A 17444-nucleotide genomic window follows, 5' to 3' on the forward strand; every position below is an offset into this window, starting at 1 on the left:
CTACTAATCAACTGTGGAAAGGAAATTATGTGCCCACATTTGTGAATCAGGCCTACAAATAATAGCAACATAGTTATAGCAGTTACGCATTCAGGCTCAGTGGTTTAGATCACAGCGCCACCCACATCCTGTGTCTTGAGCTTGCTGATCAGAAGGTTGGCATTTTGAATCCCTGTCTGAGCACCCGTTGCTCTGTCCCTGCTCCTGCCAACCTAGCAGTTTGAAAGCACACCAGTGCAAGTAGATAAATAGGTACCGCTGTGGCAGGAAGGTAAACAGCGTTTCTGTGCACTCTGGTTTCCATCACAGTGTTCTGTTGCACCAGAAACTGTTTAGTCATGACTCAGAAAGCTGTGGACAAACACCGGCTCCCTTGGCCTGAAAGCAAGATGAGCGCCACAACCCCATAGTCGCCTTTGACTGGACTTAACTGTCCAGGGGTCCTTTACCTTGTTGTTTTTACTGCATTCAGGACCAGGGAGCCCCCCACAACCGCAGGTCCCCTGTCCCCATAAAACAGTACAGTGGTACCTCGGGTTAAGAACTTAATTCATTCTGGGGGGGTCTGTTCTTAACCTGAAACTGTTCTTAACCTGAAGCACCACTTTAGCTAATGGGGCCTCCCGCCGCCGCTGCGCCACTGCCGCGTGATTTCTGTTCTCATCCTGAAGCAAAGTTCTTAACCCGAGGTACTATTTCTGGGTTAGCAGAGTCTGTAACCTGAAACGTCTGTAACCTGAGGTACCACTGTACTCCTGTCTTGTCAGGATTCAACCTCAATCCATTAACCACCATCCATCCTCCAACTGCCTCTAGACCCTCACACAGGACATTCACCACCTCCACTTGTTCTGATTTAAAGTAGGGTTGTCTTTTTTGAGTTTTGGTCAAAGTTATCAAGCTAGCCCCATTCCTGACCATTGTCATTTCTTCATTTCATAGCAACTTAGATGGGATTCCAAGAACAGCAGAGGACTTTGCCCCATGTGCAACTTTTGTAAAATGCAAAGTGCTCTGGGTAATAAAAATGATAATAGATAAGCAAGCAAGCTGTAAGCAGAAAACATTTCCTTTTTGCTTGCAGAGTTCACCCACCAGCCTCAATTATTAGCTCGTGGGCATCTGAAGAGGGAAAACCCTGCTTATACAAGTGATCTACTTAAGTTACCAGAATAAGTGGGTGCCTCCAACTCATTTATGCAAGATAACACATCTGCTTCCATTAAATGCGACCGATTTTATTTTCACAGAAACAGAGCCATTGATACTATGCTCAGTTACACAACTCACACAAGGAGATCACTTTTGGGAAGAGACTGGGGGGTTGTTTGTTTGCTTCCTTCTGAAACTCGGAAGAAGCTGGTTGTTCAGCCATATCTCATGTACATGACCCTAGATAGACTTATACAGTGGTACCTCGGGTTAAGTACTTAATTCATTCCGGAGGTCCGTTCTTAACCTAAAACTGTTCTTAACCTGAAGCACCACTTTAGCTAATGGGGCCTCCCGCTGCCGCCGTGCTGCCGGAGCACGATTTCTGTTCTTATCCTGAAGCAAAGTTCTTAACCTGAAGCACTATTTATGGGTTAGTGGAGTGTGTAACCTGAAGTGTATGTAACCTGAAGCGTGTGTAACCTGAGGTACTACCCGAGAGGCAATTGCCTCTCACTCACGTCTCCTCTCCCAGGGAACCTCTAACATAAAAAGCTTCTCAGGTACCTTGGGGACAACTATATCACCAGGGCAACGTGTGAAGCAGGATGTCTGGACACTGATAAGAGGCAGCAGATAAATGGCCATGAATAAGTTATTCCTGAATAATTTAACTCTTAGGGGATAAATAAATCTAGAGCTTGGGTGGTGGGTTGTGTAGAAACTTTCAGGTTATGGGAGTCAGGCAGAGTTGGATGATTGATAGAGAAGGCAGGCAAGAGAGGTGGAAGAGATTTATGGTACAAGGCTGACCATGCCTTGATTGATTGAATTTATATAGAGCCCTATACCCAGGGGTCTCAGGACAGTTCACATAATAAAATTAAGATATAAAACCATACAATACCTAATAGAAGTAAAAACAGCAACCCAATACCCTCCCCCCAAAAACCACATTCTAAAAGGGCATAGGATGTAAATCAGATCAATCAAATGCCTGGTTAAAAAGGAATGTTTTTGCCTGGCGCCTAAAGGTGTATTATGAAGGTGCCAGGGGAACTTCCCGAGGGAGACCTTCCACAAACAGGGAGCCACTGCAGAGAAGGCCCCGTTCTTGTGTTGCCACCCTCCGAACCTCTTGAGGAGGAGGCACGCGAAGAAGGGCCTCAGAAGATGATCTCTGGGTCTGGGTAGGTTCATATGGAAAGAGGCGGTCCTTGAGGTATTGCGGTCCTGAGCCCTTTAAGGCTTTCTAGGTCAAAACCAGCACTTTGAATTGGGCCCGGAAACTCACTGGTAGCCAGTTCAGTCAGACCAGGATTGGTGTAATATGCTCAAACTGTCTTGCCCCGGTGAGCAACCTGGCCACTGAATTCTGCACCAGCTGAAGTTTCCGAACCATCTTCAGAGGCAGCCCTACGAATAACACATTGCAGTAATCATTGCCTTCTCAGAAGCTGGTCCTACTGAATTTCAGGGGACTTATTCCAGGGTATTCAGGGTTAGAATTGCAGCCGTCATGGGTAGCGTTTCCTGTTACCTAAAGCATCCAGATTTCATACAGCCACAGTCCAGAGATTCTGAAGTGCCTACTTGTCCTGTCAAACCAGCCTGTATAATGACAGACTGCATTATCATCACCAGCTCTGCCTATATGCAAGGCTGCCTACTTAAATGTTGCATGAATTAGTCTGGCGTAAGCTGCCACCACCTGGATTCTATGCTCACACTGCAGATCTCCAATATAGTCATCAGTGTTCCTTGAAAGCTCCTCTTTCTCCCTCTTTAAACACCTTGAATAGGACATTTGACATGATGGTTAATGATGTGGATTAAGGAATGCTTAGCCCCCATTAAGTAATATTAAGTGTTTGCCCGTAGGCGTTCCAGAAGATGCTGAAAACTAAAGAGAAAGGGGTTGCTCAGCAATTCGTAGGATCTCAGCACTTCTCTAAATGATTCCACATAGCGGATGAGCCCATTGGTTGCCTTGCATAACCGAACTCCCAGAAAATACACAGGAGCATTATAAAACAATGTTGCAGACGATTGAAAATGGCAGGATCTGCAATGAATGTCCTAAAGGCTCTCTTAATTTTATTCTGTTGCTAGGTGCTTAACAGGACTCTTACGGTTGGCTGAAACGAACCAGGACTGTATAGTATGGCGTTCAGTCATTTTTATCTTAGATAAAACATATAGCTGTATTTTTAGCGTACGGTACTTTTGAAACCCTAGGAGAGTCCATCAAATAAGCAACAACAACACACCACAACACCACAAGCCTCTTTCAAATTGCACATTTTACGAATGCCTTTTTTATCACATAGTTCAAGGCACTGCAAAAGATGTGTGCTAGGATTTGCTGCAGCTTAATTGGAGCTGCAATGTTTTGGTTTGCGTGTGGGCAGATTTCATAACCTTTGGGGTGCTAACCTGTTCAGCGCTGGCTGGGATTCTTTCCCATTATCTTGCAGGTGTCCCAGAGCTATGGATGTAGCTGTTGCTTTGTTGCTGCAATTGCAGGCAGTGGACCCGGAAGTGGGGCAAATGAGAGACCACTTCATCAGATGTGACCATAAACTGCTGGACCAAGTGATGGGCTCAGAGTTCTTACCCTCTTAGGGATTCCACATAAAACTAATTGTGGTCGTTGTTTAAATGGCTGCTCTATTATTACCTGTTTGATCAGCCAGAGTGACAGTTGCTTACCATTCTGTTTTGTTTACTCTGGGCAATTTCTCTCTCTCTCTCTCTCTCCTTCCTCGCTGGTCTGATCAGTTCTGAGAGACACAACAGGATAACAGCAGATCGCATCATATAGCCAGAGGCTTCCTTGACAACACAAAACAAGACTCTGAAAAGCGGGTATATTAGCTACAGTGCCAAGAGGGCAGAAAGTGTTAAAGAATTCAATTCTGTTTATTTGGATATTGCCTCATTTTGCTGCTAGCCCTCCTCTCTGTTCTTTTGCGTGCTTTACGTTTTGCATAAAGCTTTTTACAGTACTGATGTTCAACTTCAGCCCCTGCTGATGGTGAATGTATATATATATATATTTATATATTAATCATTCGCTCAGTATAGGGAAGAGGTTCACTCTCTTTCTTTCTCTCTCTCCCTCTCTTTCTGCCTGGAAGCTTCAGCACACAGCAACGCTCAAAAGAAACCAATGTATTGAATGAAATTAGTGGACAATTGGCACGAACTTGCTTCTCTTCAGCCTCCTCCTCCTCAACTGGTGAGTGAAATTTAATTCTCTAACATGCACATCTTATAGCTTATGGGGAGGGGAGAAAACAGCTGGCAGATAGATGGACCTTGTAGAAATGTTGCCGCGATGTTTTCCTACCTGTTGTGCATGCAGCTTTCCGGGAACCTCACTAAGAAGCTCGTTGTCCCGTGTTCCCACTTGAGTTGTACCGTAGAACTGTAGGCGTATGTATATATAGGACCGCTACAAACCTATGTCAATTGGGACAGGCATGGCATTTAGGAATTCCCCTCCTTAATCTTGAGTTAGAAAACTGCCTCCGACGTTCATTGCGTGGAAGACAGAGGGGTGTCAAAGGTTAGGGTTTAAGCTTACACCTCCTGCAAATGCACCCTTGTATAATAAATCTACACGAAGTAGCACATTGCTGTTGACATGCAATGCTGTGTGGGGCTGACTGATGCCCCAGGCACATGCTTTATGATTAATGACATGTATGAGTATCAGGAGAATTACAGATATGTGCGCAAGTACAGTAATAATGTTGGGAACTGCAGAATGCAGTGTGGGCTGTTTCTCCTCCCCTCCCCTTCCTGGAAGTGTAAGGTTTGTGCGGTCGGCAAGTTACTGGATTATTTACACTCATTATCACCCCTTTATTGCCACCGTGACATTAATTCTTGACAAAAGGGGAAAGGCACCAAGGGAGCCAAGCGGCTAAATGCAATTAGCATACGAGCAACCAGAATGCATGCCCTCCTGCTGCGTTCTGCAGATGCCCCCGCGATTTGATCACTTGAGCGGCTTGGATAAACGGCACTGAGGACCATGAAGCAATGGAACGGGCATGAGGAGCGGCTAGGGGGCTGTGCCCGCATCACCTCATTTACGCTGTGACCCAAGCTGGCTGTTATCCGAGGTCCCCGGAGATGAGAGTCCTCCGGTGTACGCACTTGCTGCACCACCTAGCGTCAGCTACGGCCAGCTTTTGCAAAGAATTCCCTCCAGGTTTCAGCTCCAGCAAGCAGCTGTGGTGCATGTTACACAGAACATGGGGAGCCATGGCACAGGTGTGGCTGGTGAAGCCCTGTGAGAATCCTGGATGGTTCAGGAGTACAGTCATACCTCGGGTTACAGCCGCTTCAGGTTGCGTTTTTTTGGGTTGCGGACCGCCGAAACCCAGAAGTACCGGAATGGGTTACTTCTGGGTTTCGGCGGCCACACATGTGCAGAAGCGCTAAATAGCGCTTTGCGCATACGCAGAAGTGCCAAATCGCAACCCACGTGTGCGCAGACGCACAGACATGGGTTGTGAACGCTGCGGGTTGTGAACGTGCATCCCACACAGAACACGTTTGCAACCCAAGCATCCACTGTAGCTGGAAGTGGAATGTTCTTCTGTGTATAGAATCATAGAACAGTAGAGTTAGAGGGGAACCTGAGCATCATCTGGTCCGACCCCCTGCAATGCTGGAATACGCAGCTGTCCCAGATGATGGTCGAACCTGCAACCACTGGCAGAGGAAGAGGAGTGCAGGGGGAGCACACCGCCCCCGGCAGCGCAATCCCGGTGGGGTGTCATTGTGGCTGCCCTCTTGCCTGCGCTGGGTGCCACACCCCCAGGACCCACACCACACCCCTGCAGGTGGCGCACCATGCCCCTGGGATGTGCACCAGCCCCACACCCGCCTGTTCTCCATCCCCCAGTGCTGGAGCATGAAGCTCTGCCGCTGCCTGCAACCTTGACATTATCAGCACCATGCTGTAACCAACCGAGCTATCTATGTTTGCTTATTGTTATGTGGTTCTATCAGGGCTCTCAATTATTTACTCCCAACAACCCTCCGAGGTAGGTAAGGCTGAGAGATGCCACCCAGAGAGCCTCAAGACTGAGTTGGGATTTGAACTAGAGTCTCCAAGGCCCTAGCCTGACACTCTAATGATTGCAGCACACCGAGCAAGAGAAGGAAGCTGCAGTGGGTTTGTCAGCAGAGAAAGGCAGGCGACTGTATGTCTCTGAGTACGAGGCACTGGGTATCAGAAGTTGCAAGAGCCCAGGTTCCGCTTGCAGGTTTCCCATAGCATAGGGGCATCTAGTTGGCCATTGTGAGTACAAGATGCTGGACTAGGTGGGTCTTTGTCCTGATCCAGAAGGACTCTCCTTACGTCCTTAAGAAGCAGCAGCAGTCGGGGACAAAGGCAAGGAGGAGGTGGAGGAGTCTCTGGGGACAGTTTCAGGGAAGAGAGAAGTGGCGACAAGTGGTGCCGCTGTGTCAAGGAGCTGTCAACAAGTACTGTCATCCACAGGGCAGGCACACACACAGAAGGCACAGGATGCAATTAGCTTTTTATCAGCAGAAAAAACAACACAGCAATGTCCTTGCTTTGTCTTAACTCAATGAAGGCATTGCTGAAACTAAGTTCCAGGCATGCCCTTCCCCTGTAGCCTCTCACTCTGGATCCCTCCCAAGCAGACGAAGGCTGTTTTGAGGGGGTGAGCTTCTCCTCTGGGCCTGTCTGACGCGTTGCTCAGCAGTGTGCAGGACCCTCCTTGAGTGTAGAGTCAGAGGGCAAGGGGAGTCAGCAGGACTGTGACTGTGCACATGCTGTGACTCTCAGCTAATCCTGTTCTTGAAGGCCCTCCTTCTCCTGACCCCTCTTGATCACTCAAGTCTTCTGTATCTATCAGTTCCCAGCTTGTCCCATCTACTGACTGCTACTCAGTGTCCCACCACCAGGCTCTGGGCTCTAAGGTGTCATCTTCGGAGCCCTCTCTGGGGGGCTCTTGGGAGGCAGGCTCCCACCAGTCTTCTTCATCCAGCCAGTCCGATCCCTCCCTGTGGGACTCTTGGGCTGGTGGCTCCCAGCTCATCCATCCTGACCCTGACACTCTGAGACATTGCAACAAAAGCACCATTGAGCATGGAGCTTAAGGGTTTGGGGCACCATTGCTACACGTGCAGATTGAGGAAGCATGAGTGACATATAGGAAGCTTCCTTATATCAAGCACGCCTATTGGTAGGCTTTGCCTACACTGACTGTCAGTGACTCCCCAGGGCTTCAGATAGATGGCATTCCCAGCCCTTACCTGGAGATGCTGATGTTCAAACCTGGGACCTTCTGCATGCAAAGCAGATGCTCTGTCAATGCATGCTCTTCCTCACCAGAGTGAGATACATGAACTCCATCTCCACAGGGGATTCAATAGGAGCTGTCCCATGGCATTACCAGGCAAGCAATTTCCTGCATTGTTTGTTATTTGATATTTATTTAAACCCTTCAATCGCATGATTCTCAAGGGGATTCGCAGCAGGCTGTGAATCTAGAGAGAAATCTCTCATAGCTCTTCAGCCCTTGGATCTCCCTGCTTATGAATGGGACCGGAGTATGCTTGCCTTTCCTTCTATTGTCCCAAAGCAACAGGTGATTGGAGCTGAGTGATCCATCTGGTGGGTGGTGGGGAACAAGTTCTCTGCAGTAGTGACTGCTCCTTCATTGGCTGATCATAGAACTGTAGAGTTGGAAGGGACCATGAGGGTCATTTCGTCCAACTCCCTGCAATGCAGGAATCTTTTGGCCAAGGTGGGGCTCGAACCCACAACCTTGAGATTAAGAGTCTCATCTTCCACCAACTGAGCTATCTATGATGGATGAGGACAGACTGGTCTTCACTTTGCTGCAATGTTCATCCTAGGAGATAAGGACACTTGGATGCCTAGCTGATGATTGAGGCCAGAATATACTTCCTTTTTTGTTCTACAGTCCCAACAGAATTGTTGCTGCCAGTTTTCAAAACCAAGCGGGTGTTTATAGAAAGGAAGGCATTCATTTTCTTTCGGCCTAAGAACACAGCTAAGGAAGGATGAAACCAACAGCCCTATGGCTCATTCCCTGAAGTGGCGGGGCTCCCAAACCTCCCAGAGCCCCTTGAAGGCAGACTTTCACCAGTCACTTGAAACAGGTCCCCCTCCATGCACCAGCTTCCTGTTACCCCACCTGAGATCATGGCCATCCTGTGGAGGACCTCTACACCAACATCTAAAGTCCCAAATATCAATAAAAACAACAAGAACAATTTAATATTTATACTCCACCCATCTGGCTGGGTTTCCCCAGCCACTCTGGGCGACTTGAACAAAGATTAAAAATACATTAAAATGTCACACATTAAAAACCTCCCTGAACAGGGCTGCCTTCAGATGTCTTCTAAATGTCAGGTACTTGTTTATTTCCTTGACATCTGATGGGAGGGCGTTCCACAGGTTGGGCGCCACTACCGAGAAGGCCCTCTGCCTGGTTCCTTGTAGCTTTGCTTCTCGCAATGAGGGAACCAACAGAAGGCCCTTGGCGCTGGACCTCAGTATCCGGGCAGAACGATGGGGGTGGAGACGCTCCTTCAGGTATTCTGGGCCAAGGCCGTTTAGTGATGGGAGGAGAGATCCCTCTGGAATAGTGGCAATCCCATATAGTATAACACAGCTGCCATATGGAGGGGTTGTTGGGGGGGGTTGTAACCTAACACACCACAAATGCAAAGCACATTTAAAGGACACGACTTTCCCCCAAGAATCCTGGGAATAACAATTTTTGAAGTTGCTAGGAACTATAGATCAGTGAGGGGTAAGCTCCAGCTCCTAGGATGCTTTAAATGTATGGCATGTACACTGCCGTAGAAACCTCCCAAAAGTCTGTGAAGAAGGCAATATTCCCATAGAAATTAAACCAGGCAGCCCTGAACCCTTCAGCATGTTCTTCTGTCTCACTGCCACTCTCACACCTTCCCACACTCGATTCTTTTCTTAAATAATCAAAAGAGACCAGCAGCTGAGTTGCAGATTCTCCTAGCTTCTTGGTGAGTAATTATGGGGAAAGAGTTGTTTTAGAGCAAGGAAAATCAAGTGGGTGCCATGCCAGATTTAGGGCAGTGCGGGCGGTTCCCCTGCACAGGGTGCTGAGCTGAAGGGGCATAAAATTGAGAAGATCCATAATTGAGAAGATCCATTGGGGGGCACCAAATTTTGGTCTCACACAGGGTGCCATATTATGAAAGATTACCATAGTCCACCCCGTTGGGTGTCCAAGGGCAACATCTTGGTTTTGTCCATCCTGCCACCCTATCCCTGCCAAGCCTGGAGGTTCTGGGATGTAGCTCAAGACAACACAATTTTATTCCCCATTCTTGGAGAAGTCACTTCCTTTCCCTCTCTTTCTTCATTCTGATTGGCTATCCTATACCCCAGATGGCATGCTACATTCTTACAGGGGACTAAGCTAGGGATGGGGGTACCATTTGCTTCAGTTCGCGTTTTAATGCCGACCTTCCCGATTTACTCTTCCTGAAACAATTTGTGAACTGAGATGCAACAATGCTTTGAAATTCACGTTTCTCTGAATTTTGTTCTCCACCCCGAAAATTGTACAGAAATTAGTATATGGGGAAAGGGTGTGTTAAAACTCTCTCTCTCTCTCTCTCTCTCTCTCTCTCTCTCTCTCTCTGTGTGTGTGTGTATGTGTTTCTTTTCAATGGGATATCTTGTTTTATATATAATAATAATTTTTATTAGTTTTCCATTGCAATCCAATGATAGCCTCATTATAGCAATACCAATTTATAATACAATTGTTAATACCAATAGTTCAAATTCCGAATTATATAATTTAGATCAGGTGGGCTCCCCATGTGCTAGAATTGATAGTTTGATTATTTGCTTTATTTCTGCATTCCAAAATCTTATTAATTGCTATTACACTCCGGTCATAATAATAATCCCTTATACAATAACTGCAATATTAAGAACTTCTATTCGTGTTGACACATTAAGTAATTTATAAAACTACAAGTGAGGAACTCAAACTATAACCTTGTTCTTCCTGTGTGTGGCAATTATTCGGTCTGTAGTGTTTCTGCCTGTCCTTGTAAAATGTTATGTCTTTCTTTCCCCCGGTTGTTGCTGTTATCCATCATGCCTTGGGTGGAGCTGATATCCCATTGTTGTCTCAGAAATTTCTCCATTGCTCCACTGCATCTTGGTTGAGTGTGCTATGATGTGTCATTCCAAATAAAGAAACACTGCTAATGCAGCCTTTCAGGTGTTTGGGTTTTTGTGAGCTTTGAGTTCAAGGCTGGGCACTTTCCAGTGAGAGTATGTAGTGCCTTTGTGTGCCTTTTACAATATCTAATTCAACTTCTCATGTTATGAAAACACTTCCCATAATGGAATCATAGACCTATGGAGGCCTCTTAATGATTACTTCTGAGAAGCCTGTTGATGCTGACACACATCCTTAAAGAACATAGGAAGTAGATTTACACTGACCCAGACCATTGATTCTAGTCCACTGACTGACAATGAATGTTCTCTATTACGGGACAGTTCTGGACAAGAGAGTCATGTGTCAAGGATGTGGTCTAGGCATATGAAGAAGTAGCAGGTTTTTAGAAACAAAACAAAACGTACATTACCTTACAACTTTCAAGTCTCTGCTAAGATTCAGTTTTGGAAATTGCTCTTCTTGCCATTGTTCTTTTGACATGAGCGCGCACACACACACACACCCTTTTCATGGATGCCAGCTTCAAATGTTCAGAATCATAACACAAGTCCTCTGGGATTTTGCAAAGGTAAATACAGTGGTACCTCGAGTTACAAACACCTCGGGTTACAAACACTTCGGGTTACAGACTCCGCTATCCCAGAAGTAGTACCTCGAGTTAAGAACTTTGCCCCAGGATGAGAACAGAAATCCAGTGGTGGTGGTGCGTCAGCAGCGGGAGGCCCCATTTGCTAAAGTGGTACCTCAGGTTAAGAACGGTTTCAGGTTAAGAACGGACCTCCAGAACGAATTAAGTTCGTAACCAGAGGTACCACTGTAAAAGAGAGAATATATTTTCAGTCTGAATTAGGTTGTCATACAACCTGCTGCCATATTCAAGCATGTTTCAACACCCTCTGAATCTCATCTAAGTTAAAGCTGAGATTGGCAAAACCAAAAGAATAGCCCTTAGTCCACACACAAGTGATGTTAGAGGATTCGCACTTGACTGCAATGGGACTTCATTTCCCAACCTGTGGGTCCCGACCCATAAGTGAGTTGCAAAGCCTGTTCAGGTGGGTCGCGGTGTTTATAAGTCAACCCGAAATATCCTGCAGTCAGATGGTGTGTCTCCCTTCCCATGAACAAAACTGAATAACTTGTAAGTATTATAAACATGTCAATGAATTCCACATTAATAGGGACATTAAGTCAAGGTTTGCTTGGGTGCCTCAAGTAATGGTTATAAAACAGGCAAATTTGCAGTTAAAATGCACGGAATGCTATTAATTAGCAATGCTCTGACAACCCACAGATCCTTCAAACTTGGGTGGTTGAGCACCTATCAGTTTGGAAGTGAAATAAAATCAGTTTCTTCTACATGCTTGAGGGAGGCCCTTGGTATGCAGGAAATGATATGTATGAAAACGCACAGGCAAACCCCGCCTGACAGGAACCTGTGAACTCACAGAATTTTGATGGCAGTTGAGCATAATGAGAAGATAGGGGGAAAGGGTCTAGAAGATACAGCAGACAGCAAGGAGATGGCTGCCCGGTTCAGGCATTGTTTGTGTGAAGGGGCCCCATGTAGTTTTTTTCCTTCTATTGTCATCGTCGTTTAGTCGTGTCCAACTCTTCGTGACCCAATGGACCAGAGCACGCCAGGCACTCCTGTCTTCCACTGCCTCCCGCAGTTTGGTCAGACTCATGCTGGTAGCTTCGAGAACACTGTCCAACCATCTCGTCCTCTGTTGTCCCCTTCTCCTTGTGCCCTCAATCTTTCCCAACATCAGGGTCTTTTCCAGGGAGTCTTCTCTTCTCGTGAGGTGGCCAAAGTATTGGAGTCTCAGCTTCAGGATCTGCCCTTCCAGTGAGCACTCAGAGCTGATTTCCTTAAGAATGGATAGGTTTGATCTTCTTGCAGTCCATGGGACTCTCAAGAGTCTCCTCCAGCACCATAATTCAAAACCATCAATTCTTTGGCTTTCTTTATGGTCCAGCTCTCACTTCCATACATCACTACTGGGAAAACCATAGCTTTAACTATACGGACCTTTTTTTTATTAAATTTTCTGTTTTACGTTTTAGAATATTCATTTAAACAACCTCAAAATATCAGTGACTTCCCTCCTTTTCTTTCCATGGTTTATTTTGCCTAACATAAATCCCTGCATATTTTATATAAACTAAACCATTCAGTGTTCCATTATGACACCTGTCAAAACTTATTTACACTGTTGAATTTATCTTAATGCTGCCTACGTTTTCAAATGCACACAATTCTCCTCCATATATTCAATAAACATCTTCTTTAAATGTATGTTGTTCTTCTCTTATTCTATATGTTAGGTCCTCAAGCTGTGCATATTCTGTCAGTTTAAGTTGCCTTTCTTCTTTGGTTGGGACCTCACTCATTTTCCATTTTTGGGATAACAAAACACAAGCCGCAGTAGTGGCATACATAAATAACCTTTCCTGACACCTGGGAATGTCCACCTGAATTATCCCCAACAAAAAGGGCTCTGCATTTGTTTGTTTTTGGAAAAGTACTTTTAAACATTTTTTTCAATTCTTTATGAATTATTTCCCAATACTCTTTTACCCTTTCACAGGTCCACCACATATGATAACATGTACCCTGAGTCTCATTACATCTCCAACACTTATCTGATTCTGCCTTATGCGTCTTAGCAAGTCTACTCGGAGTTAGATACTATCTGTAAATCATTTTCAGATAGTTCTCCTTCAAGGAATAACATGCTGTAAATTAAGGTTACCAGATTTTTTTCAATGAATCCAGGGACACTTTTCAACTTCCTACTAAATAGATGGATTTTGTCAGGGGACTGATTTGTGTCATAGAGGCTTTGACAAGCTCGTCTTTTGTTTCCCACTCTAATAACAAATTTTACATTTTATATAAAAGTTTTTCTTTATTTTGTAAGAGTTCTTCAGATTGTGAAAGGGCACCATGTGGTTAAAGGAGGAGCAGAGTTGCCCTGCTAGACTGCCCCCAACATCACATGGCACACCTCTTAGCTCACCCGTAATGTGGAAGCACCGATATTGGGTGCAACTCGGCACCTCTGGTCCAAAACTAGATATGGGAGATGCTCTTAAAAGTATACACACATCTATCCTTGTGCTGGACACGGGTGGTGCTGTGGGTTAAACCACAGAGCCTAGGACTTGCCGATCAGAAGGTTGGCGGTTCGAATCCTGCGACGGGGTGGGCTCCTGTTGCTCAGTCCCAGCTCCTGCCAACCTAGCAGTTCGAAAGCAAATCAAAGTGCAAATAGATAAATAGGTACCGCTCCAGCGGGAAGGTAAACGGCGTTTCCGTGCACTGCTCTGGTTCGCCAGAAGCGGCTTAGTCATGCTGGCCACATGACCCAGAAGCTGTACGCCGGCTCCCTTGGCCAATAAAGCGAGATGAGCACCGCAACCCCAGAGTCCTCCGCGACTGGACCTAATGGTTAGGGGTCCCTTTACCTTTTACCTTATCCTCGTGCTAGTGGGCATTTTGTAGGTTTCCTCTCCCCCAAGCAAAAGTTCACAGCCTCCCCAAACACAGCTATTATTTTCCTAACCCCTCTCAGCTTTCCCACAATACCTTTCCTGACCGTGCCAGGATAATTGGTTCACCACAACTAAGGCAGACATTTTCAGCTGTCTAATATGTATGCCGCTTATAGAGGAACTGTGTGCGTTTTGTGACTGGACTTTCACAAGCGGTAGCTGCTGGCATGGGTGGAGCATTGCTCTCTTGGCTTTCCAATGCTGTGTGCCACTGCTGGCTGCCAAGGGAGGGAGGAGCAAGGGAGCAGGGATGTTGGCACAATGGCACAGCCAAACAGATGCTTCTAACCCTGTGCCTGTACCGCAGCTGCATGTGATACTGGGATGTCAGAAACACAATGTAGCCTTAGCTGGGCAGCTACACCTGTGGAGCCCCAGTGTCCACTACCATGAAAAGTGCCCCTCCCCCAAAAAATTTACTGTAGAATTCATCATCCTCAAGTGTCGATGCTTTCTCTGTTTAAAAGTAAGTTTCTAGTCCTCAAGCTTGTAAAGTTAAGCAATGCCACGCAAGGAAAACAAGATTACCAGTGGCCGCAGTGGAGCCTCAGTGCCTCTATAGCAGTGATGGCCAAACTTGCCCCTCCAGCTGTTTTGGGACTACAATTCCCATCATCCCTTACCACTGGTCCTGTTAGCTATTGATGATGGGAGTTGTAGTCCCAAAACAGCTGGAGGGCCAAATTTGGCCATCACTGCCTCTATAGGCTTTTGATTAGCAGAAAATAAGGGAAACAAGCAAATATACACACATGCACATATTTCATAGCCTGTAGAATTCAATTTAGAAAAATGGAATTGAAATGATTCCTTTCCAATGCTTTACGCTGTCTAAGTAACAAGCCAAGAATAACTTAGTACTGGAGTCCTAGAAAACTGTTAAATCCCCCACCTCACGCACACAAAAAACCTCTCTCTTCCATCTAATCTTACTGCAGAAGCATCTTTTAGAAAATTCTCTTTGGAGACACTGTCAATTGGATTTAACGAGGCACTGTCCTCATTGTATACCCCAATTATTGGCCCTGTCTCTCGCCATATGTTCGTCATTTAGGGGACCCGTCTGTTTACAATACTTCATTAACCTAGGAAATGTGTGAGGCTATTTGCGACCAGACCCAATTCACGTCTGAAATGCCTGTTTCGCTGCCCTTCCCCTCTGCTGCCCCCACGCCAATCACAGCAGATAAGAGGAGAAATTTGTGAAATTGGGGAACTGATTGGTTGGTGCTAAAAGACCAATTAAGAGCAAAGTGAAGCAATCTGCTTCGATAGTGAGGGAGAAGTGTTCAGTGAGAAAAATGCTAGAGTTCCTTAAGTGGCTATTATCCAAAGCATGGCTGGGGATTTCATAGGCTGTACCAGAGGAAGTAAGGTGGGCAAGTTGCCTCCACCAACCCAGACATGCAGCCTATCCTCCACCCACCCATTCATTGTGGTTATTTCAAGGAAACACAATATTCATGTATAGATTATAACTGAATAATTAGATGGGCAGTAAAGTTGAGCTGCAACCCTGAGGTTTTCTACTTGAAAGCTAATTCCATCAAAGTTTATAAGACATCCTTCAGATGACCTCCATTTAGAATGAGAGTACTACTGTGAAATATCCCCTTATTTCTCTTTCAGAAATCTATGGGGCAGAGCTGACCCCTTCCCTCCTATGCCCCCACCAACCAAATTTCTTCTTCTGGTGTCCCAGGACTTCAGCAATGGCAACAATTGTGTAGTAACCTTTCACTGCTCATTTCGAAATTGTAGGCCCAAGTTATTCCACTTCATCTAAGAGTATAAATATTGCTACTTTGCAAGTGCCTGCAAAAATAAAAATGAACAAGTAAGTAAAATCCTAATGTGTTATTTTGAGTTTGTTTGATTTTAGTAATGCCCACCCTTCCCCAGAAATGGCTTTTGTTTCATGTACGCATATGTTGTGTACTGCCCTGTACACATATGTTGTGTACTGCCCTGTGATCTTCAGATGAAGGGCCGTATACAAATTTAATAAATCAATCAATAAATTTGTACGGTATGTGTTCAAGCATTAAAAAAACAAACAGTGTGGTTTTGCCATTTGTTGTTAGAAGGCTGCAGACAGTGTAAGTCATTTGAAACACAAAGGAACTGTCTTAACAGATCAGAGTATTGGGCTGTCTGTTCTGACCTATACTATCTACTCTCTTCTTCTTTGGTGATCACTCGTAGCCAAGTATGATTGTCTTCCATAAACATGGTTTGAACAATGAGTCCGTAAGTGACTGTGGAGGCCAATTCTGGATCCACATGTCCTTCCACAGTGGGGACATTCATTTCTGGGCAGGAGTTGATCATGGTGTGGATTTGCCAAGCATGTCTTCCTCTTAGCACGTTTCTCCCTTGCATCCTGAGTTCGAGCATCTTCAAAGCCCATGTCACCTTTGGTAAGGCTGTTCTCCAATTGGAGCTCTCACAGACCAGTGTTTCCCAGTTGTTGGTGTTTATACTACATTTTTAAAGATTTGCCTTGAGAGAGTCTTTGAACCTCTTTTGTTGACCACCAACATTACGCTTTCCACTTTTAAGTTTAGAATAGAGTAGTTTCTTTGGAAGATGATCATCAGGCATCCGCACAACATGACCAGTTCAATGAAGTTGATGTTGAAGAATCATTGCTTCGACACTGGTGATCTTTGCTTCTTCCAGTGTACTGGAAGAAGTATACTTTACTGTACTGTCTACTCTATTACCAGCTAGCTAATTCTTTCAAGCATGTGTGCTACCACTGAACCATTGTTCCTTTCTCAAGCCACTTTAAAAAATGATGGTTGCTCAATTGGCATCAGCCTCCTCTTGCTTTCTGTCGCAAGTGCTCCTGGGAGATCAGGTCACTGACCAATGAGGTCTATGAACTCCCACGTTTGCTCTCAAACCGTCTCTAAATGAATCCTGATCAAATATTTTACATAGAAACACCAACGAAATGTTTAAAAGGAAATAATTTTTGCCTCATTTCTTCTTTCCCTTCTGATTGCAGAATTTGGTGATTTCACGGAGAATTTCCATATATTTCTAATGACTTGACTCAGCAAGTTCAACCCCATATATATCCCGGTTCTAGAGCCGTACCGGCTTTCTGCGCAGGAACTGTCGCGTGAAATATGACTCAGCAAATGCAGAGCCTACAGCTTTCCCAGTCGAAAAAGAACAATCCCCCGTCTTCTCCCAACGCCGCTAAGCGACTCTATCGGAACCTCTCAGAGAAGCTGAAGGGAAGCCACTCGTCGTTCGATGAGGCCTATTTCAGAGCCAGATCGGACCGCCTCAGTCTCCGGAAGTCTTCAATGGTAATTTCTTCATTTACCCCCTCAATCAACTATTGTTGTAATACATCAAATTAAGCATGAGTTTCTCTAAGTTTAGATCGAGTAGTTCGTTCCCACCCATCTCTAGTAGGTATCAATTCTCCACTACGTTTTTACCCGCTCT

At 45.4% G+C, this 17444-nt stretch overlaps 1 protein-coding gene across 4 annotated transcripts in view; it reads left to right on the plus strand.

Annotated features, from left to right (window-relative positions):
* Positions 1 to 17444, plus strand: part of ANKFN1 (ankyrin repeat and fibronectin type III domain containing 1) — a 217990-nt gene that overhangs the window by 77215 nt on the left and 123331 nt on the right. For all 4 annotated transcript variants that reach the window (XM_080994439.1, XM_080994438.1, XM_080994441.1 and 1 more), the window contains 3 exons: positions 4293 to 4393; positions 15609 to 15816; positions 16993 to 17302. In XM_080994439.1, coding sequence (XP_080850565.1) covers positions 17117 to 17302 — 186 coding nt within the window. In that variant the 5' untranslated portion in view covers positions 4293 to 4393; positions 15609 to 15816; positions 16993 to 17116. The remainder of the gene's footprint in view (positions 1 to 4292; positions 4394 to 15608; positions 15817 to 16992; positions 17303 to 17444) is intronic.

The sequence above is a fragment of the Podarcis pityusensis genome (assembly GCF_964106645.2).
Source record: "Podarcis pityusensis genome assembly, chromosome: 2".
Taxonomy (NCBI): domain Eukaryota; kingdom Metazoa; phylum Chordata; class Lepidosauria; order Squamata; family Lacertidae; genus Podarcis; species Podarcis pityusensis.